General features: G+C 40.6%; 1 protein-coding gene across 6 annotated transcripts in view; it reads left to right on the top strand.

Annotated features, from left to right (window-relative positions):
- The window catches only part of CCDC138 (coiled-coil domain containing 138), a 192,250-nt gene that overhangs the window by 164,210 nt on the left and 12,166 nt on the right, over positions 1 to 15,874 (top strand). For all 6 annotated transcript variants that reach the window (XM_036351307.1, XM_036351305.1, XM_036351308.1 and 3 more), the window contains one exon: positions 5,667 to 5,843. In XM_036351307.1, the coding sequence (XP_036207200.1) occupies positions 5,667 to 5,843 (177 nt within the window). The remainder of the gene's footprint in view (positions 1 to 5,666; positions 5,844 to 15,874) is intronic.

Genomic DNA, 15,874 nt, shown 5'->3' with positions numbered 1-15,874 from the left:
TATAATTTAAATAGGCTCTCTTACAATGCAGTGCAAAAATTCTGGGAGAACTGAAAATGTACACATAAAAACTTTTTGTTATTGTTAATCCTCACTGGAGGATATTTTTTCCATTGATTTTTTAGACAGAGGAAGAGTGATGGGTGGGGGAGAGATCAATTGGTTGCCTCCTGCACACACCCTGATGGGCATGGAGGATCAAACCGCAACCCAGGTACATGCCCTTGACCAGGAATTGAACCCGCAACCCTTCAGTTTGCGGCTGCCTCTGCATTGAGCCATACTGGTCATGGCTAAACATAAAAACTCTTAAATCAGAACAATAGTGCAAATAGATAATTCATACAAGAATCAACATAGGTCACACTTGTGAATTTGACATTACAATGCTAAGCTCTTTTTTATCTCTGAAGATTATTATCCCATATTAGCAGTGATTAGTTTACAGAGGTTAGGTAATTGTGCCAAGGCCACAACCAGTATTTGAGAGTCAGATTCACCTCAGCCCTCTCTGTCTCTAAAGCCCACCCACCCTCTTAACCCTACTATACGACTTGCTAAGAACATGTACTTCCTGAGATAATAAATAATAATAACAACAACAAACAACACATAGCACTTACTATGTTATGGGTTAAGAATTTTACATTACTAAGCATTTTACATTACATTTAATCCTTAAAAGGTTATTAGAGCCCTAGCCAGTATTTCTCAGTGGTTAGAGCATTGGCCCATGGACCAAACTGTCATGGGTTTGATTCCCGGTCAAGGGCCTGTATCTGGGTTGCAGGTTTGACTGCCAGCCCCATTCGGAGCCTGTGAGGGAGGCAACCAATCCATGTGTCTCTCTCTTCTCTCTCTCTTCCCCTCTCCCTCTACTCCCTCCCTTCCACTCTCTCCAAAAATCAATGGAAAAAAGGGTTAGGATTAGCAACAACAGCAACAAAAGGTTATGAGGTATCAGTATTATCAATATCTCAGTTTTCTAATGAAAAAATTGAGGCATAGCAAGGTTAAGCCTACACTCTTAATCATTATGCTATGCTGAATCACTGAAATAAAATGAACTGTCAGATATAACCTCATATTTATTACATTTACGAAAGGAAAATGATCAAATATAATGTGTCACTGAGAAGAAACATATAATTTTTATCGTGTTATAAATTGTAATCATTTTGAAGTACATTTTTCTTGCAGGAGCAACCAAAATGTATTATAACGTTTAATAAGATTTATTTCAAGGAAATAATTCAGAAGGGAAAAAAGTTCAAGGGTGTTAATTTGCTGTTTGTAATAATGTTAAAGGATAAATAACTGGCATACCCACAATTGGAATGAAGGAAATGAACATTAAATGAATTCTTGCACCATTGCTGGCATTTTTCTAGCCATTCATTTGGTTTTTTTCAAATGTTATATCCCACAATAACCTTATAGAGTAGACGGTATTGTCATTTTTACAGAAGAGCAAACTGAGGGTCAGGCAAATGTAAGGAATCTAGATCTTTCTTGAACCCCCAAAATCAGGCCCTTAACAATATCATGAGGATAGTACAACGTTATACGTCATTAACAATTGTAAGTATGTAGGCATGGGAATCAATGTGAAAACACTTTTTTATTTTATTTTATTTTATTGATTTCTTACAGAGAGGAAGGGAGAGGGATAGGGAGTTAGAAACATCGATGAGAGAGAAACATCGATCAGTTGCCTCCTGCACACTCCCTACTGGGTATGTGCCCGCAACCAAAGTACATGCCCTTGACTGGAATCGAACCTGGGACCCTTGAGTCCGCAGGCCGATGCTTTATCCATTGAGCCAAACCGGTCAGGGCATGAAAACACTTTTTAATCATCACCCTAGAACAGGCTGAGAGAGAGAGAGAGAGAGAGAGAGAGAGAGAGAGAGGAGAGAGAAACATCAATCCACTGCCACCTGCACTTGCCCTGACCAGGAATCGAACCTGCAACCTAGATATGTGCCCTGACTGTGAATTGAACATACATCCTTCTGGTGCACGGGAAAACAATCCAACCAATTGAGCCACCAACCAGGGCAATGTGAAAAACATTTTAATTTATAAAACCTTCAGCATGTACACATTTGATCTATGTAAAGATGATCATTAAAATCAAGAATTTTATCTGATAGAATTGTTTTAGGGACTTTATTCTTTTTAAATCAAAATATACTCTGTAAAACAGTGGTCGCCAACTGGTGGTCTGAGTGGTCCATGAGGTTGGCTACCACTGCTTTAAAATGTGCATCGGGGCTAGTTCTACTGTCCTGTCCTACTCAACACTTAGCCCTAAATTTATGCAGATTCATGTATTTACAAATTATGTACTTATGCTTCAGGTCTAGAGAAATGTAGGGAATTACATTATTCTCGAATAATGTTTGATCTGATAAGATGGCAGTGTAATGTAGTAGCTAAGAACTTCAACTCTGGAGTCAGCCAGCTTAGGTTTGAATCCCAGCCCTATCACTAGCTATGTGACATTGGGCAGATCCCTTTTCTGTTTCTCCACCACAGTTTTTATTTTTGTAAGATTAAATGAAAATGTGAAGGTTTAGCAGAGTCTGGCATATAATAATCTCCCATTATGCTGGCTGCTATTCTTGTAAACATCATCATCATTATCAATTTCTAAGAGTTGATTTTCATTGAGATCAGAATTGAAGTCTATTAGATTGCACTAGGTTTCTATGGTTGCTTCATAAGCCACCAAACACTTAATTGCTTAAAACAACAACCATAATAATGCTAGCTCACAGTTCTTTGGTTTGGTAACTTGGACTTAGCTCAGCTGGGTGCTTGGGCTGGGCTGAGCTCCCCTATTCTTGGTTGGGCTTGCTAACATATCTGGGGCCTCCTTCTGCTTGGTCTCTCATTCTCAAGTGGGCTAGCCTGGGGCTATTACATGTGTCAGTAGACTGCCCAGCTGGAGACTGGAAGAGGCTTGACCTCTTGAAGTCCAGACTCAGGTTTCTAACACCCAAGTGTCATTTCGGCTGCATTCTACTGGTCACAAGGTTAGCCCAAATTTAAAAGATGGGAAGTAGTGTTAAGTTCACTTTTTGTTGGGAGTTGCTAGAGGGATTCTGATTTTTTAATCTGCCATATAGACTAACGGGAAACTGTTTCATGCTGACTGAGATCAACAGATTGACTATTGATAAGGAATAAAAAAGATTATAGTTAAATGTCAGCATTTTTAAGACTCAATAATATAGCGTATTCATAAAAATAAATTAGGTTTTATACAATTGAGAACTAAAACTTAAAAAATACTATCAGAAATTAAATTTGTCTTATTTTTAGGAAATTTTCCCTTTTAGGGAAATTATAATAAGAATATATGTAATTATTTTTTCAATTCTCCCTAAAAGGTAAAACTACTTAAAAAGTAACCAAATATGCCCAGCTGGTGTGGCTCAGTGTTTCAGGTTGACCTATAAAGCAGAAGGTCATGGTTCGATTCACGGTCAGTGCACATGCTTGGGTTGTAAGCTTGATCCCCGGTGGGGCGCATGCAGGAGGCAGCTAATCAATGACACACTCATCATTGATGTTTCTATCTCTCCCTCTCCTTCCCTCTCTGAAATCAATTAAAAGTTTATATTTAAAAAATAACCAAATACTATTTTTCTACCTTCCCCAAATTAACAAAGGACAGTTTTTTAAGTTTGCAAACTTGCTATATCATATAGCATTCAGCCTATTTAATCTCAGATGGTATATTAATAAGAAGTGAAATAATTTGTGTCAAATACAGTAGGTTAAGCACTATGATAAAAACTTTCATTCCTGTGAAGAATTGAATTCAGGATTCATCTATACTCTTCTGCCTGAGTTGTTTCTAAATAAAGGTAGGTTGTTAAATAAGGCAAGTCTAGACAGAATCTAGCAACTTTGCTTAACCTAAATATACATTTATTTGCAATGTTTTATTTTATTAAACTACAAAAATTAAATGCAATAATTTTAGGGTTTCTTGAACTAAATTCTATCAAAAGTAAAAATGCAGTGATCCATAGGCACAGATCTTAATTTCTAAAAATTCTTTTACATATATTTTAATTTCACACAGGTTACTCTCAGCTTTTCATTCTTAATAATTAGGGTCCTTAATTATTTCTTTAGTTTATGTGAGCTGAAACAGCAGAGAAGAAATACAACAGTAGGCCAAAAGACAGTGAATCTTAATAAAGTGATTCTGCCATATTTTCAAGGGCACTTTTGAGTCTTTTTTTTTTTTAATATATTTTTATTGATTTCAGAGAGGAAGGGAGTGGTATAGAGAGATAGAAACATCAATGATAAGAGAGAATCATTGATCAGCTGCCTCCTGCACACCCCACACTGGAGATTGAGCCCGCAACCCAGGCATGTGCCCTTGGCCAGAATCGAACCTGGGAGGGACCCTTCAGTCTGCAGGCTCTACCCACTGAGCCAAACCAGCTAGGACCATTTTTGAGTCTAAATAGAAGTCTCAGTAGAAAATTTAACTCACTAGTACTTGCATGACGTGAACAGTTTTTTATTCTTTTGCATAGTATGTTGGGATGAGAGTTTTAGAAAACTAGGATATTGTGTGTTTTTTTAAATATGTTCTTATTGATTTTTAGAGAGAGAGGAAGGGAGAAGGATAGAGAGAAACATCGATGAGAGAAACATCGACCAGCTGCCTCCTGCATGCTCGCTACTGGTGATTGAGCCTGTAATCCAGGCATGTGCCCTGACCAGGAATTGAACTGGTGACTTCTTGGTTCCTGGATCGATGCTCAACTGCTGAGCTACACCAGCCAGGCAACTAGGATATTCTTGTGCTGTTAAAAGCACAATGTAAAATCATTGTAAGAATAGTATCTTGGGTTGTTTGGTGTATTGAAGTATAATTATATGAGTATCTTAATAGTTCATTTGTATTGATTCTGGTTAAATTTATACTTCTTAATCCTGGCTTTACAAGCTTCCCAATCATCTATGGAACATCTATAAGAAAGTTCCAGGCTTCTGATCTGGCAGGTGCCATCATAACATTGGCCATGATGAAATCTTGCTGTTCATAATGGCAGATGTATAACAAAAAGTAACACACTAGCTCAAATCCAATCTTCTGAAGTTGATTTTTAATGCTAATGTTTTATCTTTATTAGGAGACAGAAATCCTAGTTTAAATCTCATTCAGCAAGTTTGTATAAAGCGATATCTTGAAATAGGTAAACATTTAGAAAGCAGCAACAACAAAAAGTATAATCTTAGAAGCTGTTGTAAAAGAAATACTAATACTGTTTAAATTTATGGAAGTGATTGTTATAATCAAATATGAAAAATAAACACTAATTGTGTTATTTACTATTAAACATCATTTGTTTTCTTGATATAACATAGAAATGGGGTTTATTTCAATGTTAAAATATGAAAATTTTGAATAAAATTTACTATATCATAATGTAGTTCCTTTTCTCTTTTCCCACTTGAGTCCTAACAAATTAGTTAGGCATGGAATATCTAAATTTAGCCTGTAATCTCTGGTCATTTAAATTGTTTCACTCTTGAATTTGTTAAAATTATGATATTCCCTTTGTACCTTCTGTTTCTGGTTACCAGCTGGACTATTAATATGGAAGTGGATTTTGCATATTGTTTTTCAGCTGACTACCTGGCTCAGGCATTTGATTCTCTTTGTTTGGACTTGAAGACAGATGAAGGAAAAATCTTATTTTTGGAGTATCAAGCTGTTCCAGTAATATTAAATCACCTAAGAATATCCAGTAAAGGGCTCTTATCCAATGTCATTGATAGTTTGCTTCAGATGACAGTGGAATCCAGTAAGTTTTAAAGTTTTATATACATTAAAGAAATTATGGTGGGATGATTTTTCTCATTTGTTCTGAATATATAATTCTATATATCAGATACCATTGTATTTCATAATAGAAATGCTTTAAAATATTTTAATAGTTGTATAATAGAGTCATTAATAGCATCACTAAGTTATAAAACCTAACCCTTTGTCCAGATTTTCACTAACTTATTATAATTTCCAGTAGTCATCTCAGTTATGTGGATATACTTTGCAAATGTTACTCATATACGCAAGCTTCTTTCTTGTTTCCCTTTTGTCTCATCATTCTGACAGATCTATTCTTATATTTCCTGTTTTCTCAGAGTGAGATAACCAAATGTTTCTTCACTTAAAGTGAGCATAGTGACAGCCATTGTCCTGTTGTTGCCTCTTCACCCTTACTGTTTTTTGTTGGAGGCTGCTCTTTTATATTCATATTTGTAATATTTTGTAGTCTGTGGGGAGGCCCGGTGCACAAAATTTGTGCACTGGAAGGGGAGTCCCTCAGCCCAGCCTGCACCCTCTCGCAGTCTGGGACCCCTTGGGGGATGTCCACCTGCTGGCTTAGGCCCAATCTCACCAGGTGGACATCCTTCTCACAATCGGGGCTCTCACAGTCTGGGACCCCTTGCTTCTTACCACCCGCCTGCAGCAGAAGCAGGAGAGGCTCCCTCCACTGCTGTTGTGCTTACCAGCTGTGAGCCTGGCTTCTGGCTGAGTGGCGCTCCCCCTGTGGTAGCGCACTGACCACCAGGGGGCAGCTCCTTCATTGAACGTCTGCCCCCTGGTGGTCAGTGCACGTCATAGTGACCAGTCGTTCTGCCATTTGATCGATTTGCATATTAGGGTTTTATTATATTGATACAACTAGTTCTTTTGTTACTGGTGGTTCCTAATTTAGCACAGATATGTATAGGGATGTTTACCATAAATATTAGCTTTGGTTGCCTTAGCTCTTTCAATCTAGAGTAACCCCTTGACTTGTAACAAGCAGTCATTTTGCTTCAATAAATTCTTTTTCACTGTAGTTTGTCCTTTTACCTATTCCTCTTCCCTCTAGTACTGCTAAAATTAAAATGTTAATGCCTTCCAGAAAGTGGAAAGTAAAACTGGAAAGCCATTGCTCAGTGTGGTAGTAAGCAATCTATCTTACTTGATGCTCCATGCTGGTGAATCCCTAATGGCTGGGTGCAAAGTGTGGTTATACTTCTAACTAGGTACAGTTGGTGTATGGTTTCACATTTTCAATTCCCTGTTATATACAATTTTATTTCCTTTTACAACATCCCTCTGAAGGATGCCTAATAGGAAAACTGAGGCCTGGAAAAATTAGGTAACTTGTCCGTGAATTCCACAGCTGTAGAGAGGTAGAACTCAGACTTGAAACCAGGTCTCTGATTCTGGATGTAAAGGGCATTTTATCATATATCTCCATGAAAAGGTTTTCCAGGTTTGTTTGTTTTCTCTAGCCCCAAAATGTCATATTTTCACTGATCTATTTTGCTAATATTTTTAGCCATTTGTTACCATTAAGATAATTGATTATAGTTGGGGAACTAGCTACCTAGGTAAGTAATTTAATGTATTAATTTAAAGTATAGAGCAGAAAGTGAAAAATTAGTAAACTGAGAGACAGAGATCCAAGATTACTTGTTTAGGTGTGTAGATTTCCAACTAGTTTCACAAAATTTTTTGTTTAATGAGAAAAACAAAAATCCCACCAGATGCAAATATCTATTCATCGAAAACAAATCTGTCTGAATATGTCTGATGCAGGTGAAATCTTGTAGCCAAAGAAAAACAAAGTAAAATTTTAAGAAACAGTGGGCCTGCTTGGGTGAAATGACTTTGTGGCACCATAATGTTCATATTTGGAGAAATAATTTTACCATAGATTAGTCAACAGATGCTCAGTTCATTTACATTTCTTTACCCTCATTCATGTTCAAATCCAAAGTTATCATTTCTTGCTCAGTTTGAGTAAATGAAGCAAATACTAGTGTTGATTGCTAGAAAGCCATGTTGTTTTTAGTGATGGGAAACTTTTGGAAGTTCCATAATGGGAAGACCTTTGATATTTATATAAATTTTCTTGATATATTTTCTATTTTTAATAATCTAGTACCTGGTATTAGTGAGCCAACAAAATTTGTTAAAGGGATAAGTGAATGATAGATTAATGCAGCAAATACTTCTCTATCTATTGGTTTTATATTTTTTCTTTCTAGATTTGAGATGGGAAACTCATTTCACTACATACATAATTTCCACATGCTATTTTTTTTAATTCATATGGAAAAGTTGTTGGAAAAGAAATCTTGGTAGAATTGATTTGAGATGCTTATCTCACCCATCTAATGTGCATTAGTAGCCAGCTGTGTGTGTGTAGCACTGTGTTTCAAGCACTGTGTTGCAATACTCTGCTGAACATTGGGGCTTCCTTTGAAGCCCTTTGGAGCTTCAGAGCAAGGAGCTGGAGCTAGGTGTCATGGGCTGACATCTAGCCCTGCACTACCCAAAGTGCCTACTACTGATTACCCAGGAGGTCAGTATGGAAAGTATTTAAAAACCTATATAGTAATTTAATAGTAACTTTATGTCTGTTAAATCCAATATAATAATTTAAAACATTTGGACTTGTATTTTGTATATTTGTTTTATTTCATTTTCTATTGTTTTTTAATGGTATTGTAAAAAGATAAACTGAGACACATTAAATTTTGAGAAGTTTATTTGAGCAAATGATTTGAATGGGCAGCACTAAAACTGAAAATGAGTCAGGGTACTCCACAGATGGGACCTGGGGCAAAGGTTTTAATAGCAAAGATAATGGGGAAAAAAGCAAAGCAAGTAATTGGCTGTAGCTTGAATATTTGCCTTATTTGGGGAAATTTAGTGATTTGGCTGTTATAATAATTGTTCTTGAGTTTGATTTTCTCGGGCTCAAGAAAATCTAGTTGAATGTTTATGATTAGTTGTTTTTGAGTTTTGTTTTCTTAGATTCAAGTGCATTGACTCTGGCTTAGGTTTTATTTGTTAAGCTATGCTACAGAAAGCATTAGAGCAGTGGTTCTCAACCTTGGCTACACATTAGAATCACCTGGGGATCTTTTTAAAATCCTGATTTCTGGGCCTCATCCTCCGGAAATTCTGTTTCTTTGTTATGGGGTGGGGCCACAACATTAGTAACAAAGAAACACAATTTCTGGAGGATGAGGCTCAGAAATCAGGATTATAAAAAGATTCCCAGGTGATTCTAATGTGCAGCCAAGGTTGGGAACCACTGCATTAGAACTGCCCCAGTCTAACAACCTCCTTGAACTATTTTAACGGGATTTTGTAAAATTGTGATGGATTCTTTATGCTGGATTGGAAATTTTAAAAGATTGGTCCTTCACCACAGTAGCTTCAGAAACAATGGGGTACATTCCATCTCTTTGGATTCTTTATCTTAAGCTATGCTGTAGTTAGTGCTACAGGTGATTTTTTTCTTCTTCCCTCTCCTCTTCCCCAAAATTCATCTTTTGAGATATGAGAAATGTCATTAGCTGTATAGGTATTGTTTTTTGAAAGCTATTCAAATAGATTTCCTTAAATGTAAGTTAAGATCTGCACAATGCTCTGGCTGGTGTTGCTCAATGGTTAGAGCATCAGCCTGTGCACTGGAGGTTGCAGGTTCTATTTCCAGTCAAGGGCATAAACCTGGGTTACAGGTTACATCCCCAGTCCCGATTGGGGTGAGTGAGGGAGGAAACTAGTAGATGTGTGTCTCTCACATCAGTGTTTCTCTCTCCCCCCCCTCCCTCCTTCCCTTCCTCTCTCTAAATATCCATGAGAAAAATATCTTCACTCCTTGGGTAAGGATTTAAAAAAAAAAAAAAAGACCTGCACCTTGATTTACCTTAACATATATATTTTGAGCACAATTTTTTTTTTAGATTGAGGGCTTCTAATTATATATATTTGGGGCATGCATGTATACTATATAATATCTTAGTAGTGTTGCTTTTAGAAAATTACTTTTTGACTTCTTTTTATTTTTCCTGTCAGTGGTGGAAAGTTATTACTCACCTATTTAGATTCAGCTATGTGAGAACTTCAGTCTAATTTTAGGCCAAACTAGATGCCCGGTGCACAAAATTCGTGCATGAGTGTGATCCTTAGGCCTGGCAAGTGATGGAAGCATGAGTGTCTGATGTGGAAGGGCAGGTCACAGCTGACCTCTGGGCCCTGGGCAGCCCCTAGGTCCCCGCATGCCCCCTCCACCTGAGTCATAGCTCCTGAGTCCCCATGTGGAGATGCAGTGAGTGCAGTCAGTGCCGCAGGCCGGGGTGCAGTGTGGGCCTCTGGGCTGCCCAGAGGTGCTGCACGGAAGCCAGGCAGGCAGTGTGCCCTCTCCCTGCCAGCCTCGCAGACTGGCTCCTGTGCGAACCACGAGGAGCCTCACTGACTCCTGTGGTCCCGGCAGCTGCAGCCTGGCTCACTCGGAAGAGGCCGCATGGGTGCGGGGCGAGCTCCTTGTGGGTGCCCAGCACCTGAGTGTGGGGGCTTCCTCGGTGTGCAAGCCCTAGCGTCCCTGGGGAGAGTAGCAAGGGGAGTTGAGAGCGAGCTCAGCAGACATCCCACATTCTCACTGCATCTCGGTCCCTGTCACCCCTGCCCCCAGGTAGCCAGTGAGAGGTTGCAGCCCCCCTGCCCGGGTGCCGTGGGTGGTTGGTTGCTGCAACCCACCCCCAGTTCCCCATCCCAGCCTGGGGCCCAGCTCCCTCCCACCCCCGCTCAGCTCCCTTAGCACCTGGGAGCTGGGTGGCGACCCCCTCCCTGCTGCTGCCATGGGGCGATTGATCAGGGCATCACCAACACCTGCCATGTTCCATGTCGCCCCCTGGTGGTCAGTGCATGTCCATAGTGTGTGGTCAAACTCCTGGTCGAGGGGACAATTTGCATATTACATTTTTATTATATAGGACTAGAGGCCTGGTGCACAAAAATTTGTGCACTGGGGGGGGCAGGTGTCCCTCAGCCCCACTTGTGCCCTCTCACAGTCTGGGACCCCTCGGGAGATAACAACCTGCTGGCTTAGGCCCGCTTCCAGGTGGCAGAGGGCAGGCCCAATCCCTAGGTGCCTGCCCTGCAGCCCCTGGTCGGGCTCAGAGCAGGGCCGATTGGGGAGTTGGGGCACCGCCCCCTGTCACACACAGAGCAGGGTGGATCAGGGGGTTGGGGCGCCGCCCCCTGTCACCCACAGAGCAGGGTCGATCAGGGGGTTGGGGCACTCCCCCCTGTCACACTCAGGGCAGGGCCGATGGGGAGGTTGTGGCTCCACAGTGTCACACACAGAGCAGGGCCCATGGGGGGGTTGGGGCGCCGTACCCTGTCACACACAGAGCAGGGCTGATCAGGGGGTTGGGGAGCTCCCCCCTATCAGGCACAGAGCAGGACTGATCAGGGGGTTGGGGCGCCTTCCCCTGTCACGAACAGAGCAGGGTGGATAAGGAGGTTGTGTCCCCGTCCCCTGTCACACACACAGCCGCAGGGCGATCAGGAGGTTTGGGCGCTGTCCCCTGTCACGCTGCTCCAGGGGCCAGGAGGCCTCGTGGCTCCGCTGATCCCAGTGCTGGGAGGCCTCGCTGCTCCACTGATCCCGGTGCTGGGAGGCCTCGCTGCTCTGCTGATCCCATTGCTGGGAGGCTCCGCTGATCCCGGTGCCAGGAGGCCTCACGGCTCCGCTGATCCTGGTGCTGGGAGGCACCTTTTACTATATAGGATAGAGGCCTGGTGCATGGGTAGGGGCCGGCTGGTTTGCCCTGAAGGGTGTCCTGGATCAGGGTGGGGATCCCGCTTGGGTGCCTGGCCAGCCTGGATGAGGGGATGATGGCTCTTTGCAGCTGGTCACACACCCTTCAGGGTGGGGGTCCCCACTGAGGTGCCTGGCCAGTCTGGGTGAGGGGCTGAAGGCCGTTTTCACGCTGGCGGGTGACTGAAGCTCCAAATCTCTCCTTTTTTCTGTTTGTTTGTTTGTTTGGTTTTTTGTTTTGTTTTGTTTTTTATTCTGGGATTTATTTACCTTCTATGGCTGTCACTGGAGCTGAGAGCCGGCTCCAGCTCTAAGACCTTGGCTGCTGAAAGCAGGTATCTGGAGCTTGTTTAGCTTCTATAATTGAAAAACTGTTACAACTCCAGCTCTGATGCCCGGCTGGCTGAAAGCAGGTTTCTGGGGTTTGTTTAGCTTCTATAATTGCAACATAGTTTCTTAGACTGCAGCTTAGAGGCCGGCAGCGGCAGGCGGGGAACGTTGGCTTCCTCCATCACTGGAGCAAGCAAGCCTCCTGTTCGCTTCAGCTGCCTGGCTGCCAGCCCCCATCTTGGTTGTCAGTTAATTTGCATATCACCCTGATTATCCAATGGGAAGGGTATCGAAGTTATGGTTAATTACCATGTTTGTCTATTATTAGATAGGATAATCCTTTTCTTATCAGACTTAGTTTAAATAGAGGGATTTAAATTTGTATTATTTAATTTGTTCACATTTTGGCCTTGTCTAAGGTACCTTGCTGCTGTTTAAGTTTTGGATGACAATAATATATTTGAGTACATTTTGCAGACCTTATTTTTAAGTAAACTTTGTTATAAAAATGATAGAAATTTGGAAAACTACAAACGAACTTAAAAAAGTCTTACCTAAAAAAAGAGAAGAAAAAAATTCTTACCATTATGTACATTACTTCCTATGAATGTTACTTTTTATCTTTTTTCTATGAATACTCTTCATGATGTTGGGTTTTTCTTTTTCTTTTTTTTTAACATGTGTAGATCCTAGTGGTATATACAGTTGCATTAATCTGTCTACAATATCAAAGTATAAGAAAATATCAGGAACTTTTGCAAAGAAATATACTTGAATTTGGTTTAAATTACCTCTGAATATGGGTAACAAAAATTTATAAAGCTAAAGATAGCGAAGAGTCATCAAGTATGTTAGACCCTGCTACATGCTAGATCTAGAACTCATTTGTGAGCATATCTGTATTTCTTAGATTAGTGTAGCTACCTATTTTTCCTTGGCAGTGATTCTTCATTTGGGCAATATCATTTTTTTACTTCTTGCTGTTTTTAATGTATTATGTCATCCTATTATATTTTTATTATTAGAGAGATTAAGGCCAGGATCATTTCAATGAAATGATAAATGTGATATTTTGAACAAAGCGCCAACCTAATATGAACACACCATATTTCTAGTCACAAATTCTGCATACATATAACCTGTTTTTCCAGTTAAAAGTTTTCACATGACAAACGTTCTCCATAAGGAAACACAGTGGAAAGGTGTTTTTCTTTTTAAGGTTTTTTAAAAATTCTCACCAGAGGATTCCCCCCCCCCCCCCATTAATTTTTAGAAAGAGTACTGACCTGGGCCATGTACCGAATTGCAACTGAGGTACGTGCCCTTGACCAGGAATCTAACCTGCAACCCTTTGGTCCATGGACTGATGCTCTAACCATTGAGCAGGGCAGGAAGATTTTTTTAAAAATATATTTTTATTGATTTGAGAGAGGAAGGGAGAGGGACAGAGAGATAGAAACATCAATGATAAGAGAGAACCATCAATCGGCTGCCTCCTGCATGCCCTCTCTAGGGATCGAGCCCTCAACCCCTGGCATGTGCCCTTGACCGACCCTTCAGTCCGCGTGCTGATGATCTATCCACTGAACCAAACCAGCTAGGGCAGGAAGATTTTTTTTTGTCTATAAGTTTCTTTTTTCTTTTTCTTTTTTTATTGACTAAGGTTTTACCTATGTCTCCTTTTCCCACAATTGACGCCCCTCCCCCACCACCACCCCAGCCATTCCCACCCTGGGTAAGCCTCCATCATCCCTGTGTCTGTGTACATTGGTTATGCTAATATGTATACATACAAGTCCTTTGGTTGCTCTCTAACCCCCCACCCCCCGTCCCCTGCCATTTGTCTCTGGATCTATTTTCATCAAATTATGTTGATCATTATATCCCATATATAAGTGAGATCATATGATATTTATCTTTCTCCGACTGGCTTATTTCACTTAGCATAATGCTCTCCAGTTCCATGAATGCTGTTGCAAATGGTAAAAGTTCCATCTTTTTATAGCAGCATAGTATTTCATTGTGTAGATGTACCAGTTTTCTAATCCACTCATCTGCTGATGGGCATTTAGGCTGTTTCCAAATCTTAGCTATGGTGAATTGTGCTGCTATGAACATAGGAGTGTGGGTGCAGTTACGGTGTTTTGGCCAGACTCAAGCTTTGGACTAATGAAAGGACGGGGTCTTCTCATTGCCACATACAAGTCCCAGCTGGAGGGCAGGGCCCTCCCAGCACAATTATAGCCAACGGCTGTGGTTGTAAGCTTGAACCTATGGTCCAAACATGTAGCCCCACGTGCCTTGTGATAGAGTTCGGGTGCATGTAGTTGAATGAGGTTGAAACTCACGAGAATGCTGTAAACAACATGATCATGCCCCTACTTTGCCTCGTGGCATCTGCTATAAAATAAAGACAGGGCTTTGTGGGCACTGTCGTTGTCTCCTCATCAGGGAGGCAGCGTCCCACTGAGACCCAGCTATTATTCTCTTGTCTGTCTTTCCTTAATCCTTTCACCCCCCAACTCGGGATCACCCTTGGTCGTGCTGGCGTGGCACATATGGCTTCCGAACAGGGACTGAGTTCTTCGACTAGGGACTGAGTTTGGTGTGGCACATAGGGGTGCATATATCCTTTCTGATTGGTTCCTCTGATTTCTTGGGATATAGTCCTAGAAGTGGGATCTCTGGGTCAAATAGGAATTCCATTTTTAATTTTTTGAGCAAACTCCATACTGTTTTCCACAGTGGCTGCACCAGTCAGCATTCCCTACAGCAGTGCACAAGGGTTCCTTTTTCTCCGCATCCTCACCAGCACTTATTGTTTGTTGATTTGTTGATGATAGCCATTCTGACAGGTGTGAGGTGGTACCTCATTGTTGTTTTGATTTGAAGCTTTTTGATGATTAGTGATTTTGAGCATGCTTTCATATATCTCTTGGCTTTCTTTATGTCCTCTTTCGAAAAGTGTCTATTTAGGTCCTTTGCCCATTTTTTTATTGGATTGTTTATATTTCTTTTGTTAAGTAGTATGAGTTCCCTGTAAATTTTGGAGATTAAATGCTTATCAGTAATAACATTGGCAAATATGTTCTCCCATGCAGTGGGATTTCTTGTTCCTTTGTTGATGGTTTCTTTTGCTGTACAGAAGCTTTTTATTTTGATGTAGTCCCATTTGTTTATTTTCTCTTTAGTTTCCATTGCCCTAGGACAGTGGTTCTCAACCTTGGCTGCACATTAGAATCACCTGGGAATTTTTTTTAAATCCTGATTTCTGGGCCTCATTCTCCAAGGCCCAGCTACCCTCATCCAAGGATGAGGCCCAGAAATCAGGATTTTAAAAAGATTCCCAGGTGATTCTAATGTGCAGCCAAGGTTGAGAACCACTGCCCTAGGAGCTGTATTGGTAAAGATACTGCTAAGACATTTGTCTGCTATTTTGCTGCCTATGGATTCTTACAAGATTTTTATGGTTTCCCATCTTATGTTTAAGTCCTTTATCCATTTTGAGTTTATTTTTGTGTATGGTGTAAGTTGGTGGTCTAGTTTCATTTTTTTTTTTTTCATGAACTGTCCAATTTTCCCAACACCATTTATTGAAAAGATTATCTTGACTCCATTGTATGCTCTTGCCTCATTTGTCAGATATTAATTGAGCATAATGGCTTAGGTCTATTTCTGGGTTCTCTGTTCTGTTCCATTTGTCTATATGTCTGTTCTTGTGCCAATACCTTGCAGTTTTGAAAACAGTGGCTTTGTAATATAGCTTGATAGCTGGTATTGAGATCCCTTCTACTTTGTCTTCTTTCTCTGGATTGCTGCAGCTATTCGGGGCCTTTTTTTATTCCAGATGAATTTTTGGAGAATTCGTTCTAGGTCTGTGAAATATT

The sequence above is a fragment of the Myotis myotis genome, unplaced genomic scaffold, assembly GCF_014108235.1.
Source record: "Myotis myotis isolate mMyoMyo1 unplaced genomic scaffold, mMyoMyo1.p scaffold_m19_p_2, whole genome shotgun sequence".
Taxonomy (NCBI): domain Eukaryota; kingdom Metazoa; phylum Chordata; class Mammalia; order Chiroptera; family Vespertilionidae; genus Myotis; species Myotis myotis.
This window is presented reverse-complemented; position numbering and strand designations above follow the sequence as displayed.